Here is a 20,190-nt window from a genome sequence, read left to right as displayed (position 1 = left end):
ACTTGAAGCAGAATTTGTCTGTGTCCAGATCCCACTCTTCTAACTTTTCCACCTCATTGCTTCCCCTTAGAATTGAAAGGAGGCTGCTGGGTTTCCTTTTGAGTGAAGATACCTGGATCGATCTGGAATGGTTTTGTTTGTAATGGCTCTTTCTGTGGTTCTCTCCCACCGCCACCATTAGCATATTGCTTGTCCCCTGTCCTCTTCCTCCCTTCCCACCCCCCATGGCAGGAGACACTGTGCTGCCTCTCTTATGGGGGAGCAGAGCCTTGCTTAGGAGCTGCCTGAGAGTCCACTCGGCTGTGTCACATGGCCACTTTAGCTCCAGGGGAGGCTAGAAAAGCTAAGCGCTGTGGCCAGTGGAGAGTGAGTGACTTTCATGACAAATTCTGTAGGAGTCCGCTCCACAAAGTAAAATTAATAAATAGTTAATGTAGTCCCAGAGTGTGTTAATGCAAATACAGGATCCAGTGCAGGCAGGTGCGGGAGTTCCCACGCTGCCTTTCCAGAAGGACTGCTGAGCTGGCCTGCACCCCGAGGGGATCAGTCAGAATGGCAAAGGCTCTAGAGATCACGTCCAGGGTGGTGTGGTCACAGGAACTGAAAACATTAGTGCGGAGGACAGATGAAGAGGGGACATGGTACTTTTTAAAAATATTCAAAGGCGGGGCGTCTGGATGCCTCAGGTGGTTAAGCCACGGACTCTTGATTTTGGCTCAGGTCATGATCTCAGGGTCCGGATATGGATATCGAGTCCCTTGTCGGCTCCACCCAGAGTTTGCTGAAGATTCTCTCTCCCTCCTGCCCCCACCAGCTCACTTGCTCTCGCTCCCCCTCCCTCCCTCCCTCTCTAAAGTAAATAAGTAAATCTTTTTTAAAAACACTGAAAATACTGCAAGTTGGGAGAAAGATTAGGATTCTACACAATAGCTACTAAGAGATCAATAGAGGCTGAAGGGTGGGAGTGTTTCACTTAAACTAAAGTGTTACAAAGGTCTATTATCCTGCTGTGTATGACCTCATCCTTCATTCAGTTAGTTATTCAGCAAACACGGACCGCAGGTTTATCAGAGGCCAGGTCCTGTCTCCTGTACCAAATTCCTGAGCCATAATAATCTCCACCCTTGAGCTCACAGCCTAATGGGAGAGAGAGAAACAAGTCAATTCTGTAGGGTTATTTTAGCAGCCCCGCCAAGCAGAACTTAAAGGTGTGGCCTGTACAAAATGCTTTTGGCCCCATGAGGGAAGGAGAAGGCCCTCGAGGGGGTCAGGGCAGGCTCCACATGGTGACCTAACCTTGAGTTGGGCTTCCAAGCATGATTTAAGGTGGGGAGGCAGGCAGGAGCACATTCCTGGAAGGGAGACAAGTTCACAGCACACAGCCCTGAAGGAGCGGTACCGGGGGCCACGGGTCGACCCCGAGTCCTGTCGGGCAAGCCCCAGTGCAGCCCCAGCCCACAGCTGAGTTTGGTCTGAAGTTGCAGGGTTAGTTTGTTCAACAGTGTCTTTGAAACACTCAAGGTTTTGTCCTGAGCTGTGCCTCTGTGTTCCAGAAGGGACACACCTGCCACCACTGCCCAGCAGACACGCACCCACTTCTCCCCAGGGACCAGAACAGGGTCGCTTGCCCACTCCAGAACAGCTCCCAAGGAAATGGGATTGCTGCTCTGGGCGGAGAAGGGAGGAGTGACTGCTGGGGAGACTGCACAGGGTCCGCCCCTGTGGGTTCTGGTGCAGATCCGTGCCAACTTTGACGATGGGCCACCCCAGGCCACGGGCATATTTCCCTCTGCCTCAGCAGCCTCACCTTTCTCCTCTGGCTGCCCCCTCCCCCTGGGATTATCTCCTTCCCTCAGGTCACTTCTTCCCAGTGCCTGAGACTGACCTGCAAGCCCTTCTGTCCTCTTCTTCCCGACTTATCATTGATTCCTTCATTCAGCAAATCTGTACCTCTCCCAAGAACCTCCCTTGTCCACCTGCCCAGCCCGGCACCTTGTCCTCAGCTCAGCTCAGACCTTCCCTGTTCCCTCTGCAGTTGTTCACCCTTGTCTCTTGGCTCTCTGGCACCCTGAGCTGGCCTCGATCATGTCACTTTGCTCTGAAAGTGTTTGTCCAGCTGTCATCCCTGACCACCTTTAGGACCTCCTGCAGGGCAAGGATTATTCTTCATCTTTGCCTCCCTCGCACCTGCCACAGGGCTGGACAAATAATACTGCTGCGAGAATGTCGTGGGCGGGCAGAGAAGTGGGTGTGAGGGAGATGGGCGGGCAGAAGGTGTAGAGAAAGCAAGTAGAAGGGTGGGTGGGTGGGATTGGGGGCACTAGGCCGAGGACAGAGGCAGATGGCTGATAGGGAACAAGGAAGCGAACAGAGGGCAGGTATTGCTTACAGCAAATTCCAAACATCGTATTCTTTCACTCATAAATATTTCATACCTATATCTCTAAAAGGTAAGGAATATCTTCTTTAAAAATAAGATTTAGGGGATCCCTGGGTGGCTCAGCGGTTTCGCGCCTGCCTTTGGCCCAGGGCGCGATTCTGGAGTCCTGGGATCGAGTCCCGCATCGGGCTCCTGGCATGGAGCCTGCTTCTCCCTCTGCCTGTGTCTCTGCGCCTCTCTCTCTCTCTCTCTCTCTCTCTCTCTCGTTCTCTGTCTATCATGGATAAATAAAAATAAATCTTAAGAAAAAAAAATAATTGAAAAATAAAATAAAAATAATCTTTAGCCATAGTACCATTATACACTAAAAAAAAAAAGTTAAACAAACGTGTTTTTTAAAATCCCCAAAGATTAAAAACTGAAAGGAAGTCCCCAAAGGGATCACTGTGGTTCCTTTGAGTGACATGAGCAGGTGGGATTTCCAATGGAAAGATGGTGATCTGTAAATGTGGTCTAAAAGGAACATGGCTGTGCTGTCCTTGCTGGGGTAGGGTCTCAAAAGAAGGTATGTGGGAGCCACTCGGAGCTGACACACCATGTCATTGTCATAGCCTAGGGTGGGACTAGGTCAGCTGGTTGTCACAGGCCTTGAAGATCATCCCTCACTGCTCACAAGCCGCACTTCATTGAATCTAAAATGCCATGGAGAATGAAAAGAAAAAACTGCCCAGGTCATCATTTATAAGAGCCACCCCAATATCACAGGGGTTCAAAATGGAAAGGGCGACGGGAGCTTACCATCCGAGAAACACACTGTATAGCATCAGAGCAGGACGGCGGGGCAGTTACTCAGTGTTGAACCCAGAGCAGCAGGGCAGTCTGAGGGCCATTGGCCTTCCACAAACGCTCAACAAGCCTCTGCTCTCTGTCCCACCAGAGGTAAGGCCCCCAGGAGCTCCAGGTCCACCCTAGTTGGGTAGAGCTGTCCTTGAAGGGCGGGGCAGAGTGAGAAGTGCTGGGGTTTAGAGCCACATAGGCCCCTCTGTGCATCCCCACTCCTCCACTTCTAGGTGTTGGACCCCAGCTGCCCCCATGCATGGTCGAGGCTGTGGGGAGGTGACCTGAGAGGAGGTATACTGAGCAGCTTGCACAGCTGACATTCAGTGAATGCCAGTCATTTTGTCACTATTATTCATGGTGTTACTGACACAGTGCAGGATGACAGTCCAGGTCACAGTGACACAGTCCACCCAGTGGCAGATATATTGAGGAGCTGGCATGGGGGTAGGGCCTTAAAAGATGAGCAGGGATTAGCTGGCTCATTTCCTTCTCTATGTCAGCACATCCAGATCTCACACCCTGTCCTATCTCAGTGCCCAGTCTTTTCTGTCGTGTCACTTTCACCTTTATGATGGCAGTCGTGGCCTCCTGCTGGACCATAGACTTGCCGAGGGCAGGACCTGGTTGGTTTTGCAGATGAAAGGATGTTCTAGTTGGAAATAATGTTTGAAGAGAAGAGTGTGAGGGTGACAGGGCCTGAACAAGAGCTGCCACTGTGATGACAGACTGGGTACAAACTGAGATGCACTGAGTGGCTGGAATTCACAGACTGGGTGACTATTTGAATATGCAGGGTGGTGGGGAAAAAGCTCTATGCTGCTCCCACCAAGGCTGACGCAGGAGCAAGTATTCAGTGAGGTTTAAGTGTGTGGTGCTGACCACTAGTTCCGCCAAGCGCCCACAGACGTGGACTTCTCCAAAGTAGTGGAAGGAGCCAAGAAGGCCACTGTCTTCCAACTGTGGGGAGTCCCCCTCCCCCAAGAATCAGCAGGCTGGGACCAGGGGCCAAGATCTGTGTCTGTGGTGGCCACTCTTGCCTGCTCTCGCCCCAGGTCACAGTCATGATACTTAGCAGTTACTCATTACTGCTCTTTACCTGACATCTGGCTGAAATGTCACAGTGCCCGTGAGGCAAGCAGTCTTACCTTGGTTTTACAGAGGAGGGAACAGAGACTGAGTGGGCCTGTAATCCCAAACTTAGGACATGGGGCTAGACTCATCCCACTCCTGCAGCCTGTGCTGCTGCCCAGCCTGACTGGACCTGCCACTGTGCCAGGCAGACTTTCTGGAGCCTTCCCGGAAAGGTGATGTCTGCACGAGGCCTGACACGGAGCAGACAGGCAGACAAGGGCCTCATGATCCACAGCCAAGGATAGCCAGCCCCTGCACAGCTGCCCTGCGGCCTGAACCCAGGCAGGGCTTTGCAGGGCCTGGCGTCCTCAGGAGCTGGGGACAAGAGCAGAACAGCTGCCTGGGACCTTTGAAGGTTACCACCCATAGCCCAAAGGGTGGGAAGCCGGTTATCATTCTTTGTTTTTCTTCCTTTTTAAAATAGCAAGCTGGGTTACTTTTGTGGTTAAAAACAAAAACAAAACAAATATCCCCAGATTCCTATGGCTTTAAATTTCTGCCCTCAGTGGAGGATGCCCACTCTGTGGAATTCTTCATTAAGGAAGTCTGGAAACTCCCCAGAGCTGCAGGGAGCTGGCATGCGAGGCACAGGCTATGCCTGTCTGCTCTGGACACACCTTTCTTCTGCCAAGATGGCCCGGGTCGGTCTTGTGTCTCCACTGCCTCTTCCTCCTCTTCCTCTCCCTGGTTACGCTGACTGAGACCTCCTTTTGACCCCCTCACCCCATTCCCCAAAAGAACTCTGTCCTCTGCATGGCTCTGCCCCCTCAGGACTGGAGAAGTTGGAGCTCTGCTGAGGTAGGGCTCAGACCTGTGCTCCCTGTCCTCTTGCACCCCCCAATTCCCTGCCATGGTGTTCCTCTGCTTATAAATCCCCCAGCTGCCCCTTAGCCTGCCTAGTGCTTGCCTTTTCAAACTGACCTGAATCCCTTCTAAGACTGAAATGCTCCTTCCCCAGGAGAAGAGAGGTGCCCCTCACCTTCAGGGGTCACTGGCGGGGGGGGTCTAACACTGAGAGGTCTGCTGGTGGAGCCAGGGCTCCGGGACAAGGGGACAGGAGGATGCTTCTGGAAGGGCAGAGCTCCCCGGCCCCTGGGAACCACTGTGTGACCACTCTGTGTGTCAGTCCCCTCCTCAGGTAGGGTCAGTGATGCACACCTCGTGGGGCCAGGAGGATCCAGCTGTGTTCCTATATAAACAGCTCACAGTGCTTGATCTGTAACTGGGGAGTTGAAGGGTTGCTGAGGAAGGGCAGGTGGGTCAGGCCAAGAGCCGGGGGGGAGCCTTTGGAGGATTTGGGACACGAGAGGGACATGATCACTTCTAGGTTCAGAAAGTTCACTCTGGGGCAGCAGGGGACATGGAGGGAAAGAAGCAAGGCAGGAGTCGTCGAGGCAGCTGGCCTTGGCAGAATGTTGTGGCCGGGAGCTGGGGGTTACAGTCCTCTGGCCCATGTGACTGGGGGTCACCAAGGTGTGGTTTCTGAAGGAGTAGCAGGTTCCACATGTTTGATTAGCCATTGTCCCCCCACATCCTCCAAAAAGGAGCCTGGCTCCCTCTGCACAGAGAGGTACCCGTCCACCTCTCTTTAGTTCTTCCCACATGGCTCAGTAAGTGTGCAAGTCCCCAAGGGTGGGCGATGTGACACAAAGGAGCCACACTCAGGACATCATTGTGGGACAAACAAGCCCATCTTTCAGCCCTTTTAAAGGAAACCTTCCTCATCGCCTCCCCCAGCCATAGTCTAGGGAGTAAAGCACCTCTCCCTGCTGCTGGGTCCCTACCTGGGTGTCCCAGCTGCCTGGCTCGTACCCTGAGCTACCCTAGCGTCTGTCTGTCCACAGGACCTCAGGCGGACCTCAGGCGGAACCAAGGCCTTTTCAAAACCAACATCATAGAAACCAGTTTTAGGGAGCTGACTGCCAGCCCAGCCCAGCCCAGCCCAGGCATCATCCTGCAGAATGGGTCTGTCTGCCCAGCTAGTAAAGGGCCCTGCCCTGTCACAGGGCCTAGGCTCTTAGTCTGCCTCAGCCCCTTTGGGCACCACAGGGCAGGGACCACATGTGCCTGCCTGGTCCACCATTGCTTCCATCTCCAGTGCCAGGAGCAGACCTGGCACATGAGTAGCTGTGCAGCAAGTGAGGGGCCCCTTCGCCCCCCGCAGCCTCAGCTCTCTGGGTGAACAGAGCCAGAGGGTCCCCCGTGCAGGACGGCTGTACAGTCACATCAGATAACAAGCCACATGGGCCCGGTCCCTCAGGAGCTGTTGGTCGACACCAGACCACTGACAGCACCATGCTGGCAGGTGCCGTGTGCCAGCAGGAGCCAGGTCTGGGAGCTAGGGGAGAGGGCTGTGATGGAGGGGGATGTGGATAGTGCCCAGCATCAGGACACCAAGGGACTTATTACTCCCTGAACCTTAAAACATTAACTGGTCCTATCTTGTCCCACAGTCCTAACTAGGGTACATTGCGTGCCAGCCAGGGGTAATTTGTAAGCTAGAATGTTGGCCCCAAAAAAGCAGGAGACTGGACTATTTCTGTGCTCTGTGGAGCTTATCTAATGGGGCGCCCGGGGGGCTCAGTCAGTTAAGTGTCCAACCCTTGATCTCAGCTCAGGTCCGATCTCAGGGTTGTGAGTTCAGGCCGGACATTGGGCTCCACACTGGATGTGGAGCCTACTTAAACAAAAACAAAAAACTGGGTTGCATGAGTATAGATTCTAGAAGAGTGCAGAGGGGAGTGACCCTGGCCTTGACAGCCTTGAGAATGTTGTAGCTGACTCCAGGCTGGAAATCCTACCCTCTGATTTGGCCTGAACCAGGTAGAGGTCACAGTTGCCCAGCATTGTGAGTGCACTAACTGCCACTAGATTGTATACTTTAAAATGGCTAATTTTATGTGATGCAGGCTTCACCTCAATGTAAAAATAAAAGAACCGCTGCCCCTTACCGAGCATCTATTTTGTGGCAAGAACCATGCAGATGCCTTGTTTGTATTATTGCCTCTCCCTTGGGGCTGTTCTGCGGGGTGGCTGGTGTCCGCCCAGTCTTCAGACAGACACTGGCTCCAAGGGGAAGAGGCCAGGCCAGCTGCTGGTAACGGAGGCGAGACTTCAACTACTCTGGACCCTTTGCTTCGTAGGTAAAGAATGTCTCTGGGAGGTTTGAGAGGAAACTGGTCCAGTAGGGCCCCTAGGTCTGGGACACAGGAGACAGATTTACTCTCCATTGTGTGCCACTTTGGAACCGTTTACATTTTGAACCGTGCAAATGGTTACCAAAAGATAACAGAGTCAACAAGGGACATTTTCTTTACAAAAATAAAACACTATCACCACCATGTAATGTCAAAAACAAGCATCATAAGGCCAGGGCTGCTGGATTCCTGGCCCCATTCATTGCATGGGTAGACAGAGTTGAGAATTAAATGACATGTACTGTACGATTCCATGTAATGGGGTACGTAGGGCATCAGAGCTGTAAAGACTGTATTGGGGCACCTGGGGAGTTCAGTGGTTGAGCATCTGCCTTTGGCTCAGGTCATGATCCTGGAGTCCTGGGATCAAGTTTCACATTGGGCTCCCTGCCCAGCGGGGAGTCTGCTTCTCCCTGTCCTCTGCCCCTTTCCCATGACTCGTGCTCCTGGTCTCTCTCTCTCAAATAAATAAAATCTTAAAAAAAAAAAAAAAAAGTGTAGTGGTGGTTGCCAGGGCTGTGGGAGGGGAGAGTGGGAAGTTAGAGTTGTAGGTTTACAAGATGAAAAAGGTGGCAAGGATGGCTGGTGGGGATGGCTGCACAACACTGAGTATATTTGATGCCCCTGAATTATACACTAAAAGATGGTTAAGATTGCAAGTATTATGTGTATTTTAACATAATTAATAATTAAAAGAGTAAATATACAGAGATAGAGTACAGCGCTATAATACAGAGATAAAGTACAGCACCCCACCCCCCAAAAAAATAAAAAGCATTAAATGACAAAACGGGACAAGGCAGGTAGCCATTCGCACACGTCCTGGCCCTTCTTGGATGCCCAGAAAGGTATCCTCCTCCTCCTCCTCCTCCTCCCTGGCTCTTCCTGCCCTGGCTCTTCCCACCCTGGCCCCGCACCACACACCACGCAGCTATCTGACTTTGTCCATCTGGCACCCCCGCCCTCCCCCCCACCCACACACTGTGACTTGTGCTCTCTCCTCTGCAGAGAAGGCGACAGATGGCTCCCTGCAGAGCGAGGACTGGGCCCTCAACATGGAGATCTGTGACATCATCAACGAGACGGAGGAAGGGTGAGGCCTGCAGGATGGACTGGAGTGGGGATGGGTGGGCCCAGGGATGGCCGGCAGCAGCCCAACCTGCCCTCCCCTCTGGAGGACTCCTGTCCCATCCCTGCTGTGGCACACAGATAGACCCTGCTGGTGGCCCTTGGTACCAGGAGGGCTGCAGACATCGTCCAGGTCCCACCCTAGGCAGAAGTGTGGCGTTTTAGGCATCTGGGAACCAAAATCCCACTCAACACTGTCATTAGACAGACCAGAGAGAGACACGCCCCTGGCGGTTGTCAGGCCACGCGTGTTTCTCAGTGGTGGCCTGGTCAACTAGACCCCTTAGAACATCCCTGGGCCACATCCTCCAGGACAAGGCCAGCTGGCAGCCCCCAACATTGGGACATGGCCCCAAGCACCGTTCTGCATTCTGTGGCCTGGAATGGGCAGGGGGGAATCCTAGCTTTCTCTATGAGCAATGGACTTTCATTTCCTTAAGATTGGGGTCAGAGGACACAGAGAAGACAATGACAGTAAAGCAGAAATGAGAACCCATCGGCGTTAGCCTCTCCTCAACATTTCCAGTATGCAGGTCACACTGGGGCGCATGCTGTGGTGGAGGCATCGTGGCCGTGGGTTCTTGGTCTCTGACTAGCTGTCACTGACCAGCCGTGTGACCTTGGGCAAGTCACTGTACCTCCCTAGGTCTTTATCCTCAGAGGTAAAGCTCTTTTAGATTCTTCCAGCAATAAGCCCAAGGTCCTGAATGGGGCAGAGAGGCCAAGCAGGGTCAGTGTCCTTCTCAGGAGAACCCAGAAAGGATGGGATATGGTATGACCACTATAGCCATCAGGAAAGACGGCCTGACAAGGCCTTTGTTCTGGAAAATCAGAACAGCCGGAGCAGGACCTCTTCTATTCTCACTGGGATAATCCAGTTGGCCTGTGAGGTCCCTCTTAGCCAGGTAGTGCTTTGTGGGGAGACGGGCCGGCTGGAAGCAGGCAGTGGGCAAGGAGCACCCAGCTCAGCACACAGTGGCTGCAGGCAGCTTCTGCATCCCCAGTGGTGCTCGGGGCTCTTGCCAAGCAGCTGGTAGAGGACACCTGTGCCACCCTGGCCAGGTGCATCAACTGGAGAGCGGTGAGCAGATGACAACAGCAGGACCACTGAGATAAAAGGTGAAGGGCAGGGATGCTCACAGCCTCTGGGAAGGACTGAGGGCTTCATGGATGTCCTTGGAGAAGCAAGCCCCCGCTTCCTCGTAAACATTGGTGGAACTGGGGCTCATGCGAGTGTGGGTTCAGTTGCTGCCGTTGATGTGAGCACTACCTGTGTTGCAGGCGCTGCATGAGGCACTAGAGACCAGCAGTGAGCAAAGCAGATGGGACCCTTGTCCTCACCAAGTTTGTCATCTAAACTCAAGTCTCTGGTCTACCCCTCACAGTGTTGTGGCATTGCACCTCATCCAGGACTTCTGATTCCCAGTCTCTGGGCCCCTCTATGAGAAATGGAGACAGGTCCCTTTAGAGAGCTGAGGCTGCAGGCGAGGAGTTCTGAGGGTGAGGAGGGGCCCCAGTGCCCTGTCTCCTGGGACAGGGGCCTAGCCCGCCAGAGAAAAATGAACATAAAGCGTGTCCTCTCCGTCACAGCCTTGATTAGGCCTCCATGGATCCTCCCCTCCTTCCCTGCCGCCTTCACCCATGTTGGGGGGCCCATGTCAGGGTTTCTGCCTTTCCTGACCTGCCCTTGACAGGGTCAGCACTGAACAGATATCTGGCAGACATCTGGCCACAGGAGACATAGGAATCGTTGCTCATGGTCCTGGAGTGGGCTGGGCTCTGTCAAGGCAAAGTGTCAAAGGAGATGCCATCCCCGCCCTCTGGGAGGCACCTCTTTAGCCAGGCAGCACCCGGGTAGGAGCCACAATGCAGTGCGCACCAGGGAAATGGGGGATTGGGATAGCCTTGGGTGAGGCAGGTTTTAGCTGTGCCTTCACCAGGTAGGCATGGAAGTTGGGGGCCCCAAAGCCTTTTAGGCCAGAGCAGTTGGGGCCACATGGACTTCACCCGAACAGTGCGGAAGGACAGGATGCAGGGGTGAGGCAGTTCCGGTGGGGTGGGCGATAGGGTGGGGGTGCAGGCTGCCACCAAGGCCTTCAGGACTCCCCCCGCACTTGGGTGTCTCCACCCTGCCTACCATGACCACTGGGCCTCTCCAGCCTCTCCCTCTGCCTCCCCACTCGGCCTCCCTTCAGTCCCTCCCACCCCTGCCTGAACCACTTCCCTTGCCGCCCTCAGCTGGCTCCATCACTTCCTCACACCCAGCTGGGATGCCACCTCCTCTGAGAGGACTCCCCTGAGCCCCCTCCCCAACAGCCTCTCACTCTGACTGCAGGCCTCTCTCCTTACCCACATGGATGTGGGTCTCCCTGGGACACATGGTCCTTGAAAGCAGAGCCGCATGTTCCCCAGAGTGTCCCCAGCACCCAGCATGGTGCCAGCACGTGTGGCTACTTAGACAAGTAGAAGGATGTGGCAGGGAGGCCAGGGAAGGGGCACTGGGACTCTATGCCTGCAGGTGACTGGTTCTCAAACCTCAGTCTACAGGGAGCCCCCGGGGGCACGGTGAGCACACAGCCTCCCCGAGGGCTTGGCTCAGGGTCTAGGCTGGGAGCCTGGGGTTTACGTGTTTGACAAACCATCATGCCTCCCCCGCCAGGGGATTCTGGTGCAGGGGGTCCAGGATCCATACACAGAGAATCCTTGCCAGGTATTTTGTGACCTACTGAGGACTTCTGGGGGGCAGGCAGTTTGTGTAGTGATTCAAACCTACGTGTTCAACAGGACACAGGACAAATAAATGCCATGGCCTGTGTTCCGTGCCTCCTGACCTTAGTTAGGCAGGCAGCCCCATGTGTTGGATAAGAAGGTTCCATTCCTCAGCCCATCTTTCCCTTTGTCCTCCTGCCCAGTCCCAAAGATGCCTTCCGAGCAGTGAAGAAGAGAATCGTAGGAAACAAGAATTTCCATGAGGTGATGCTGGCTCTCACGGTGAGTGCCCTGTCCATCCGTGTGTCTGTCCATGGTAGAACCACACCTCCCCCCAGGCCCAGCAGGACTCCAGCCGCCCTGGGGCTCCTCTTGCAAGGACTGGGAAGGAAAGGTCTGTGGGCGAAGTGCTGTCCTGTGTGTGCTAGCAGATGCAGAGTGGCATGAGAAGCCACTTGGAAAAGTTCTCTCCAACTTGCTGGCCTGGGGAACAGAGTGAGGGGCCCACATCTCTTCAGAACCGGTCACGGAGAGCTTGTGCCACAGAACCTGCCAGGTGACATAGAAGCTCAGTAAACCCAGATGTTGGCAGGGCAGATAGCCTGGCAGGCCTCACTGGGTGCTGACTGGCCCTTGGATGCCCTGAAAAATGAACATAAAGCAAATCCCAGTGGCTGAGGACAAGCCAGGCAAGAGAGGACATCCTGGCTGTCGCAGGAGTTTGGCTGGGATGGAGACGAGAGCACTGTGTCCCAGCCTCCCCTACAGCAGCACTCGCATCCGGGGAGTCTGGCTATGCTGAAAAGCAAGGCCCTCGTGCCCAGCAGTAGGAACAAGAAGCAGGGAGGGAAGTTCAGTGCCTTTTTCTGGGGCTGCAGGGTCACCAACTGATTATGAAAGTTCACTTTGGTTTCCACTTGGAGAGCTACCCGCCCCCTGAAGTAGTCACTTCAGAAGCAGCATCAGGATAGGCACCCCTCAGCGGGGGCCACTAACCAACACACCAGCCCCCGAATCACGGCACGGTCCCCTTCTCTGGGTTCCAGGGCTTCTCTGGGTTCCAGGGTCTCCCTCTAGGGAAACCCTCCCCCTCTCAGCCCCTCTGGGATGGAGACCGAATGCAAGGATGGGGTCCTGGGCGCTCCCCCTCCCCTCATGAGTGCTCATGGGTCCCTCCCGGCCTCCAGGTCTTAGAAACCTGTGTCAAGAACTGCGGGCATCGCTTCCACTTGCTGGTGGCCAGCCAGGACTTTGTGGAGGGCGTGCTGGTGAGGACCATCCTGCCCAAGAACAACCCCCCCACCATCGTGCACGACAAGGTGCTCAACCTCATCCAGGTGAGGGCAGGCGGGCAGGCGGGGTGGGGGGAGGCTGGAGGCTGCCCCACCATTGTTGCTCTTTTCCCCTTTGCTTCTGTTTCTCCTGCGGGGCAGTGTGGGGCCGTCTTGTTTATGCACTCACTGAAGGGTCTGAGTGTGGGGTGGCCTTGCTTGGCAGGGCCGTAACCCAGACACCAACAATCAGGGAGGGACTTTTTGCTCTCTGGGGATGGGCAGGCGGCTTGCCAGGGAGACGGTGAACAGTGGTTACCGGCCATGTCCCCTTCTCCCCTCTCAGTCCTGGGCTGACGCGTTCCGCAGCTCACCTGACTTGACAGGTGTGGTGGCCGTGTACGAGGACCTGCGGAGGAAGGGCCTGGAATTCCCGATGACCGACTTGGATATGCTGTCACCCATCCACACGCCCCAGAGGGTGAGGAGACGCCACCTGGGGAGCAGTGTGAGGGAAGGTGGGGGATCACCACCCGCCCCACTGGCCTCGCTGATCCCACCTTCCACCATCTAGACCGTGTTCAGCTCTGAGGTACCATCAGGGCAGAATTCCATGGGCACTGACGCCAGCCATGGAGGAGACTCCACCCAGCACACCACCTCCCTGCCCATCCTGGCCACGCTCTCCAGTGACACACCCATCACACCCACCGCTGAGCAGGTAAAGAAACCTGAGTCAGAGCCATGCGTGGGTCAGGGAGGGCCCCTCTCGGTATGTCATCGTAGCAGCCCCATAGAGTATGTATCATTCATCCTGTTTCAAAAATGAGGCTTAGACAAACTCCCTTGCCCGGAGCCACACACAGGTCCTCAGAGATGGTGGTGGGATTCAAGCTCAAGGGTGCCTGACTCCCAGCAGGCTCTGTCTTGCACCCCAGCCAGCGGTTCTCCAAACTGTGTACTGTGTACCCCGAGGAGCCCTTGAGGCAGCACCCAGGAGGGGGTGGGGTGGGGAGTGCCCAACAGGCAGCCTCTTCAACCACAGTATCTGCATTTTCTTTGTGGGATTTATGTGCTCAAATAAGATTCCATTTGAACAGAGGTTCTGGCTAAAAAACAGTTTTAAACTTATCTGCACAAAAAAATTTTTTAAACTCTTCCTTATGATGCTTCCCACATAAGCCTCAAGAAGGTTTGAGGTGTAGTGTTAGATGCCGGGGGCCAGGGCAGGTTTTCCTAGGGCTGTGTGTGTAGCTTTGCAGGCTCAGCTCACCCACCAGAGACCCATAGCACGCTGACTTAGCTTCTGCTCCTCTCTCTCTTCCTCTGAGAGCAGTGGGTCAAGACCACCTGCTGAGACTGGCCACCCCAACAAGGGATGTCTGCTACTGTGACCAGTGTGTGTTGGGTGCATGCTTGTTCTGTTTATTTATTTATTTGTTTATGGATTTAAATAATCTCTACACTCAGCGTGGGGCTCAAACTCACAACCCTGGGATGAAGAGCTGCATGCTGTTCCGACTGAGCCAGCCAGGTGCCCCAGTGCACTCTCATTTTAGACATGGCTGTTGGGATGCAGGTCAAGGCCTTGCGTTGTTGGGGTGCCCCCTTTTGAGGCGTGGTAAGAACTCCAGAGCCATCATATCAGCTAAGTGTGAAAACTTAGCTGCTAAAGGTACAGGGGAGGGACGCCTGGGTGGCTCAGCGGTTGAGCATCTGCCTTTGACTCAGGGCCTGATCCTAGATTCCCAGGATCGAATCCCACATCGGGCTCCCTGCGTGGAGCCTGCTTCTCCTCCCTCTGTGTCTCTGCCTCTCTTTCTGTGTCTCTCATGAATAAATAAATAAAATATTTATTAAAAATAAATAAATAGGTCGTTCGGCGGCGGCGGCGGCTCTCAAAAAAAATAAAAACAAAAATAAATAAATAAAGGTACAGGGGAGAGAGACACAGGTCTGTGATGGAAACAAAGTGAAACCTGACCTTCTAAAGTGCATCCGCTGTTCTCCTGCACTCTCATTTGGATTTATGAACAGACCTGCCAGCGTCCCTTCCCATCCCAACCTACCTGAAGAGAAACTTCTGTATTTGATCTTTTTTTTTTTAATATCTTATTTATTCATGAGAGACACAGAGAGAGAGAGAGGCAGAGACACAGGCAGAGCGGGAAGCAGGCTCTATGCAGGGACCCCGACGTGGGACTTGATCCCAGGTCTCCAGGATCACACCCTGGCCTGAAGGCAGTGCCAAACCACGGAGCCACCTGAGCTGCCCTGTATTCGATATCTTACAGCAAGTTATAAACTCACCTCCCAGAGTTACAAGTATTACTTGAAAAGTTTTCCCAAAAAAAAAAAAAAAGAAAAAAGGAAAAGAAAAGTTTTCCCAACTGGACAAAAAATTAAAGGTACATAAAAATTGTAAAATCACCCCACAGTCCAAATTTTATGTAACCAGGTTATGATTTTCATCAATTTGCCTGAAGTCTAACCTCTGCGTGGATTAAGACTGGTTACATCCACTGCCAGAGGCTCTTGCTAAACAAAACCAGGTAGGGGTTGTTAATTTGCAGCTCCCCTTTTGTCTCCTGGGGCGTAGGAAGGCTTTGAGGTAGGCAATGATAGCACTCCCGGACTCCACTGTAATTAGGTCCCATCTGACCCAGACACGCTGGGCTTGTGGTCAGTAGTTTTTCCACTAATTTACACCAAGAGTGTTCAGTTAGGCCAAACACCAGATGTTTTTGTGGGGTTTGGAAGGGATCTGTGAACCTCGGTGGATGTACTACTTGTCTGAGCCCCCATTTCTTCACCTATAAAGTCTGGAGTAGTGATATGTGCTTTGTTAAGACTATGGTAAAGTTTAATTAGCAGTAAAATTTAAATGCTCGGCACTTCATAGGTGGTCAGTAAATGGTAGGTGCTATCAGGCATCGTGAATTTAATATAGTAACATTCCTGTTCTGAAATCAGCTAGGTCACATGCATCTCTCCAAGTGTAGGCCACTTAATACTAGACCCATGCGGTATTCCATGGCAAGGGATTCTTTGTCCAGATTAATTTAATTTTTTAAAGATTTTATTTATTCATGAGAGAGAGACACAGGCAGAGGGAGAAGCAGGCTTCATGCAGGGAGCCCGATGTGGGACTCGATCCCGGGACTCCAGGATCACGTCTTGAGCTGAAGGCAGATTCTCTACCACTGAGCCACCCAGGCATCACTGTGCAGATTAATTTTAGAACTTCCATACCGATCACTTCCTGGACATTCACAGTGTCCACAGTGCTCCTGAGGACACCACCCCACAGAGCCCCACAGCATAAGACACTGGCCCAGTGGCCCTTCACCACCTCACTTGTGTGGAGACTGTGCAATGTGATTTCCACCAATTGCCCAAGCCAAGACCTCGGAACCCTTCAATCACTGAAAACCTGCTGACATCTTTTTAACGTGTGCTAAATCTGAGTATCATACTCCAGTGGGGGAGTGGCACTGGAACTCACACTTGGGAGAGTCTGGGATACCAGAATAGGCCAGGAGGAGCAAACCAGGAACAAGACAACATCTTGTCCTCACAGGACGGGAGAAGGGAGTAAAAATCCTACTGTCCTAGGAGAGGAGGAGTAAGATCCTGTCACTCTGGGAGGGAAGCAGGCCTCCTGACTCTCTCCTCTCCCTGTGGCTGGGAGCTGCCCCCCCGGGGCCTCGTTAGCTACCACCTGGGCCCCAGGAGCTGCTAGCACCCTCCAGCCATATCTGTGCTGCACTTAACTCTCAGCTCCGCTCCTTTTGGTCTTCCCTGACCCAGGCTCCCCAGTTTAGAGATGGTGACGGTTGGTAGCACCTCTTTGAGGGGGTCTGGGGGCGAGGGGCAGCCCACCCGAGGCCTCCTAGTGCAGGGCTGTGGCTCAGGAGCCCAGAGGGTACTTGCGGTCGGCTCCTCTGGGGGCCCTCACCCCTGCCCTGGCTACTGGTGCCAGACTCTCCTTGGCGGCGGCGGTTGGCTCTGGACGCCTGGCTTAGCTCACCATGGCCCATGGTGTGTTTCAGATTGCGAAGCTGCGCAGTGAGCTCGAAATGGTGAGTGGGAACGTGAGGGTGATGTCGGAGATGCTGACGGAGCTGGTGCCAACCCAGGCAGAGCCTGCAGACCTGGAGCTGCTACAGGTGAGCCCCACCTTCCCCACCCATGCCACAGTTTTCGTGACTTACTCTGAACTTGGTCACAGTGGGAGAGGTTGAAACCAGGGACTTTGGACTCCCTCACATTGGAATTCGGAGTTCTAGCATTTCCTGGTTTGAACAAAATAGCTCCTCTTGCCTCGGTCTCCTCATCTATAAGATAGTCCTGATTTCCCCCTTTCAGAACACGGAGCTTAGCAGGCAGGGGTGAGAGCAGCTCCAGCTTTGAGAGGAGAGGGCAGCTGGTCTTGGGCCCTGGGGCTGGTGGGAGCCACAGGTTTTTGCTCTAGGTGTCATGCAATACTCCCACAGTCCCATCCACAGCTGGGGACCACTGAGGCCCCACCCTACCCATGGAGGTTAGTTCACAGAGGTGCCAAGAAAGCTGGGAGACCCCAGGGCCCAGGAGTCCCCAGGTGTGAGTGATTGGGTTTTCCTGGTGACAGCTCACAAGTAATGAGCACCTCTCATGCACTGGGCTCTGATGTAAACACCTGATAGACATACATTCATTTCATCCTCACCACACCCCACAAGAGGGAGGTACTGTCATTATCCCTGTTTTCTTGATCAGCATACTGAGGCAAGGAGAGGTCATGGAGTATGCCTAGGGTCACATGGCTAATAAGCAGTGGAGCTGGAATTTGGACCCAGGAGCCTGGCTCCAGTTGCTGCTCTTTTGCTCTTAAAGGGCAGGAGGTGGGGGGTGGTGTAAGGAAATGAGTACAAAGCCACAAGTGTGCTTGGTCACAGGAGGAAGAGAGGGGAGGTCTACAGGGTGTTGCAAGTCACTCAGGCCCGCCCTGCCCCACATGAAGGCAGATGAGGAATTTCTAGGAGGAGGTGGGTAACAGGGTCCAAAAGAAACCAATGTCAAGAGCAGGGCAGCGTCTGTTCCTCGTGGTGCCTCCTGGAGAAAAGTGCCAACAACTTTGCATCTTGACACTGTGACCCAGGCATCTGTCCACCTAGTGGCTCGAACCTGAAGAAAGAGTCTGTCTTACAAATGAAAAACTTACACTGCTGTGGCTTTTCATTTTTTTCTCTTGCCCAAAGGAGCTTAAATATATAACTTAATGATTAAAAATCAATCAGCAACATGGTGACTAAGTACAGTATGGGATCCTGGAGCAGAAGGACGTTAGTGGGAAAACAGCAAGGCTGAAGAAAGTCTGGAATTAGTTCATAGCATTGGCTCAGCGTTAACGTCTTCAGTTTGACAAACGCCAGACTGAGGAGAAGCTGCATGAAGGGTTCACAGGAACTTTATTATCTTGGCAGCTTTTCTGCAAATCTGAAATGATTCTAACATAAAAAGTATTTAAAAAGGAATTAGGGAAGGGGCACCTGGGTGGCTCAGTCAGTTAAGCATCTGCCTTCAGCTGAGGTCTTGATCTCAGGGATCCTGGGATCGAACCCCACGTTGGGCTCCATGCTCATCGAGGAGTCTGCTTCTCCGTCTCCCTCTGCTCTTCTCCACACCTCATGCTCACTGTCTTGCTCTCAAATAATTTAGGGAAAATAATGAGGGAAAAATTCAAAATCGGAGTTTGCAGGTAACAGCTAGAGTGGTCTGGTTTAATTTTTTGTTTTGGTTACCAAAAGATCCTGGTCCTCCAGAGAAGTTACGCTTTGTTCCACTGACCACTTGCATTCTTGGTTTTTCAACCGAGCAAAGGTGGCAATGAGAAGTCGGCACAAAGCCAGGTTAAACCAGCTGCTCTGTCTTGCGTATAGCTTGTCTGCTGCGTGTTCGGTGTTGGCGTAGATCACTGGAGGTGGGATCCAGAGGCTTGTTTATGGAACCCTGAAAGCTCTCCCTGTGGAGCTTGGAGTCCGGTTTGGAAGCCCCTCCGTCATCCAGGGTGGCACAGAGGCTGGAGCCCGAGCCCTGGCCTTGCTCTGGTCCTTGGAGCCGTGACCATCTCTCTTCCTCCACCCACAGGAGCTCAACCGGACGTGCCGCGCCATGCAGCAGCGAGTTCTGGAGCTTATCCCCCGAGTCGCCAATGAGCAGCTCACCGAGGAGTTGCTCATCGTCAACGACAACCTCAACAACGTGTTCCTGCGCCACGAACGGTAGCCCGCCACCCCACCCCCCAGCCTCTGGCCAGCTGCCCTAGCCCATTCCCTCCCCTGGCTCCCTCTCTGCACCATCTAAGCTCTCGCCTCCCTCTCAGACACTAGACCGCGTGCCTTCAGCTCTCTCCTTCCCCAGTGGGCATGAACTTGACCCCACCTTCCATCCACTTCTCCTCTCTTTGCCAGAGTGTGCCCTGCCCCCCGTGCCTGCCCCTGTGCTGCCCCTGAACTGCACATAGGCCTGCTCTATCCTTGCTCACTGTCCTTACTCACTCCACCGCTGCCTGGCTCTGGGGCCGTGGACCTGCTACTTGCTCTTTGACTCTTTCACATTACATGACACTCACTTTAGCAAGAAATGGATTCATTAGAAGAGCCTTTATGAAATGGATAGCTTTCAGAATCCTAAGAGTACAACAGCAAGTCCCACCCGCAGTGTGGGAAAGAAAGATCCCAGGACAGCTCAGAGGTCTCGGGGGCAGAAACTCCTGGACCATGACTCTAGGGTGCTGCCTTCAGGAAATAAGCCTCAAACACTTACCCACTATCTGTCACTCTGTTCAAGAGTCAGCTCTCCAAGAGAGCCTGATTGGCTCAGCTCCATTGTACCCACCAGTTAGAGAAGGGAAGAGGGCCCCTTGAAGGCAGTCGCACCAGAATCACAGGAAATGGGAGACGAGCAGCTCCCCAGAGGGCACTCAGGTGCTATTACAGAAGGGGCACCAGGCTCTCTCTGTATCTGAAAACAAGGTTCATGGTGGTGCCTGCCCTGTGGGGTGACTAAGAGTCTACGGAGTGACACCTGTAAGCACTAAGCAGCCAGTGGAGTCTGGGCCAAGACAGTTATCCAGCCTTCACCAGTTCATTTCCTGTCTTTATCCAGCAAGACACTGAGTGATTCTGAGTCAGTCTAGAAAGGGGAGGGACCGCTGTGGGCCACAGCTGCCCAGCACTTCCTGCTTGCTGGCCCAGTAGAATAGAAGAGTTCTTTTCTGCCATTTTGGGATGTGGGCTGAGGTGGCCCAAGGGCCCAGTCTGGGGATGACTGGGGCCCCTTGACACCCACAGGCATCAGGCCTGACCTACGCCTGCTGCCTCCTAGTTCACGATCCTACTCATAGTGTCTTCACTGGATCCTTGTGTCTGAGAGGCAGGTTTCTCTGTCACCCCCTTGGAATAGACAAGGAAGCTGAGGTTCAGAGGTGGCATACCCACAGTTACTCAGTAGGTGAGTAGGTGAGTAGGGCCGGGCCTCAGCAGACCACAGC

The 20,190-nt window shown here is 53.5% G+C and overlaps 1 protein-coding gene across 1 annotated transcript in view; it reads left to right on the top strand.

Moving 5' to 3' along the window:
- Positions 1–20,190, top strand: part of TOM1 (target of myb1 membrane trafficking protein) — a 39,284-nt gene that overhangs the window by 7,640 nt on the left and 11,454 nt on the right. Inside the window, exons 2-8 of the mRNA XM_041755905.1 lie at positions 8,557–8,641; positions 11,589–11,667; positions 12,573–12,722; positions 13,003–13,137; positions 13,231–13,377; positions 16,709–16,825; positions 18,786–18,919. Of these exons, the coding sequence (XP_041611839.1) occupies positions 8,557–8,641; positions 11,589–11,667; positions 12,573–12,722; positions 13,003–13,137; positions 13,231–13,377; positions 16,709–16,825; positions 18,786–18,919 (847 nt within the window). The remainder of the gene's footprint in view (positions 1–8,556; positions 8,642–11,588; positions 11,668–12,572; positions 12,723–13,002; positions 13,138–13,230; positions 13,378–16,708; positions 16,826–18,785; positions 18,920–20,190) is intronic.

This window comes from Vulpes lagopus, chromosome 5 (assembly GCF_018345385.1).
Source record: "Vulpes lagopus strain Blue_001 chromosome 5, ASM1834538v1, whole genome shotgun sequence".
Classification (NCBI taxonomy): Eukaryota; Metazoa; Chordata; class Mammalia; order Carnivora; family Canidae; genus Vulpes; species Vulpes lagopus.
This window is presented reverse-complemented; position numbering and strand designations above follow the sequence as displayed.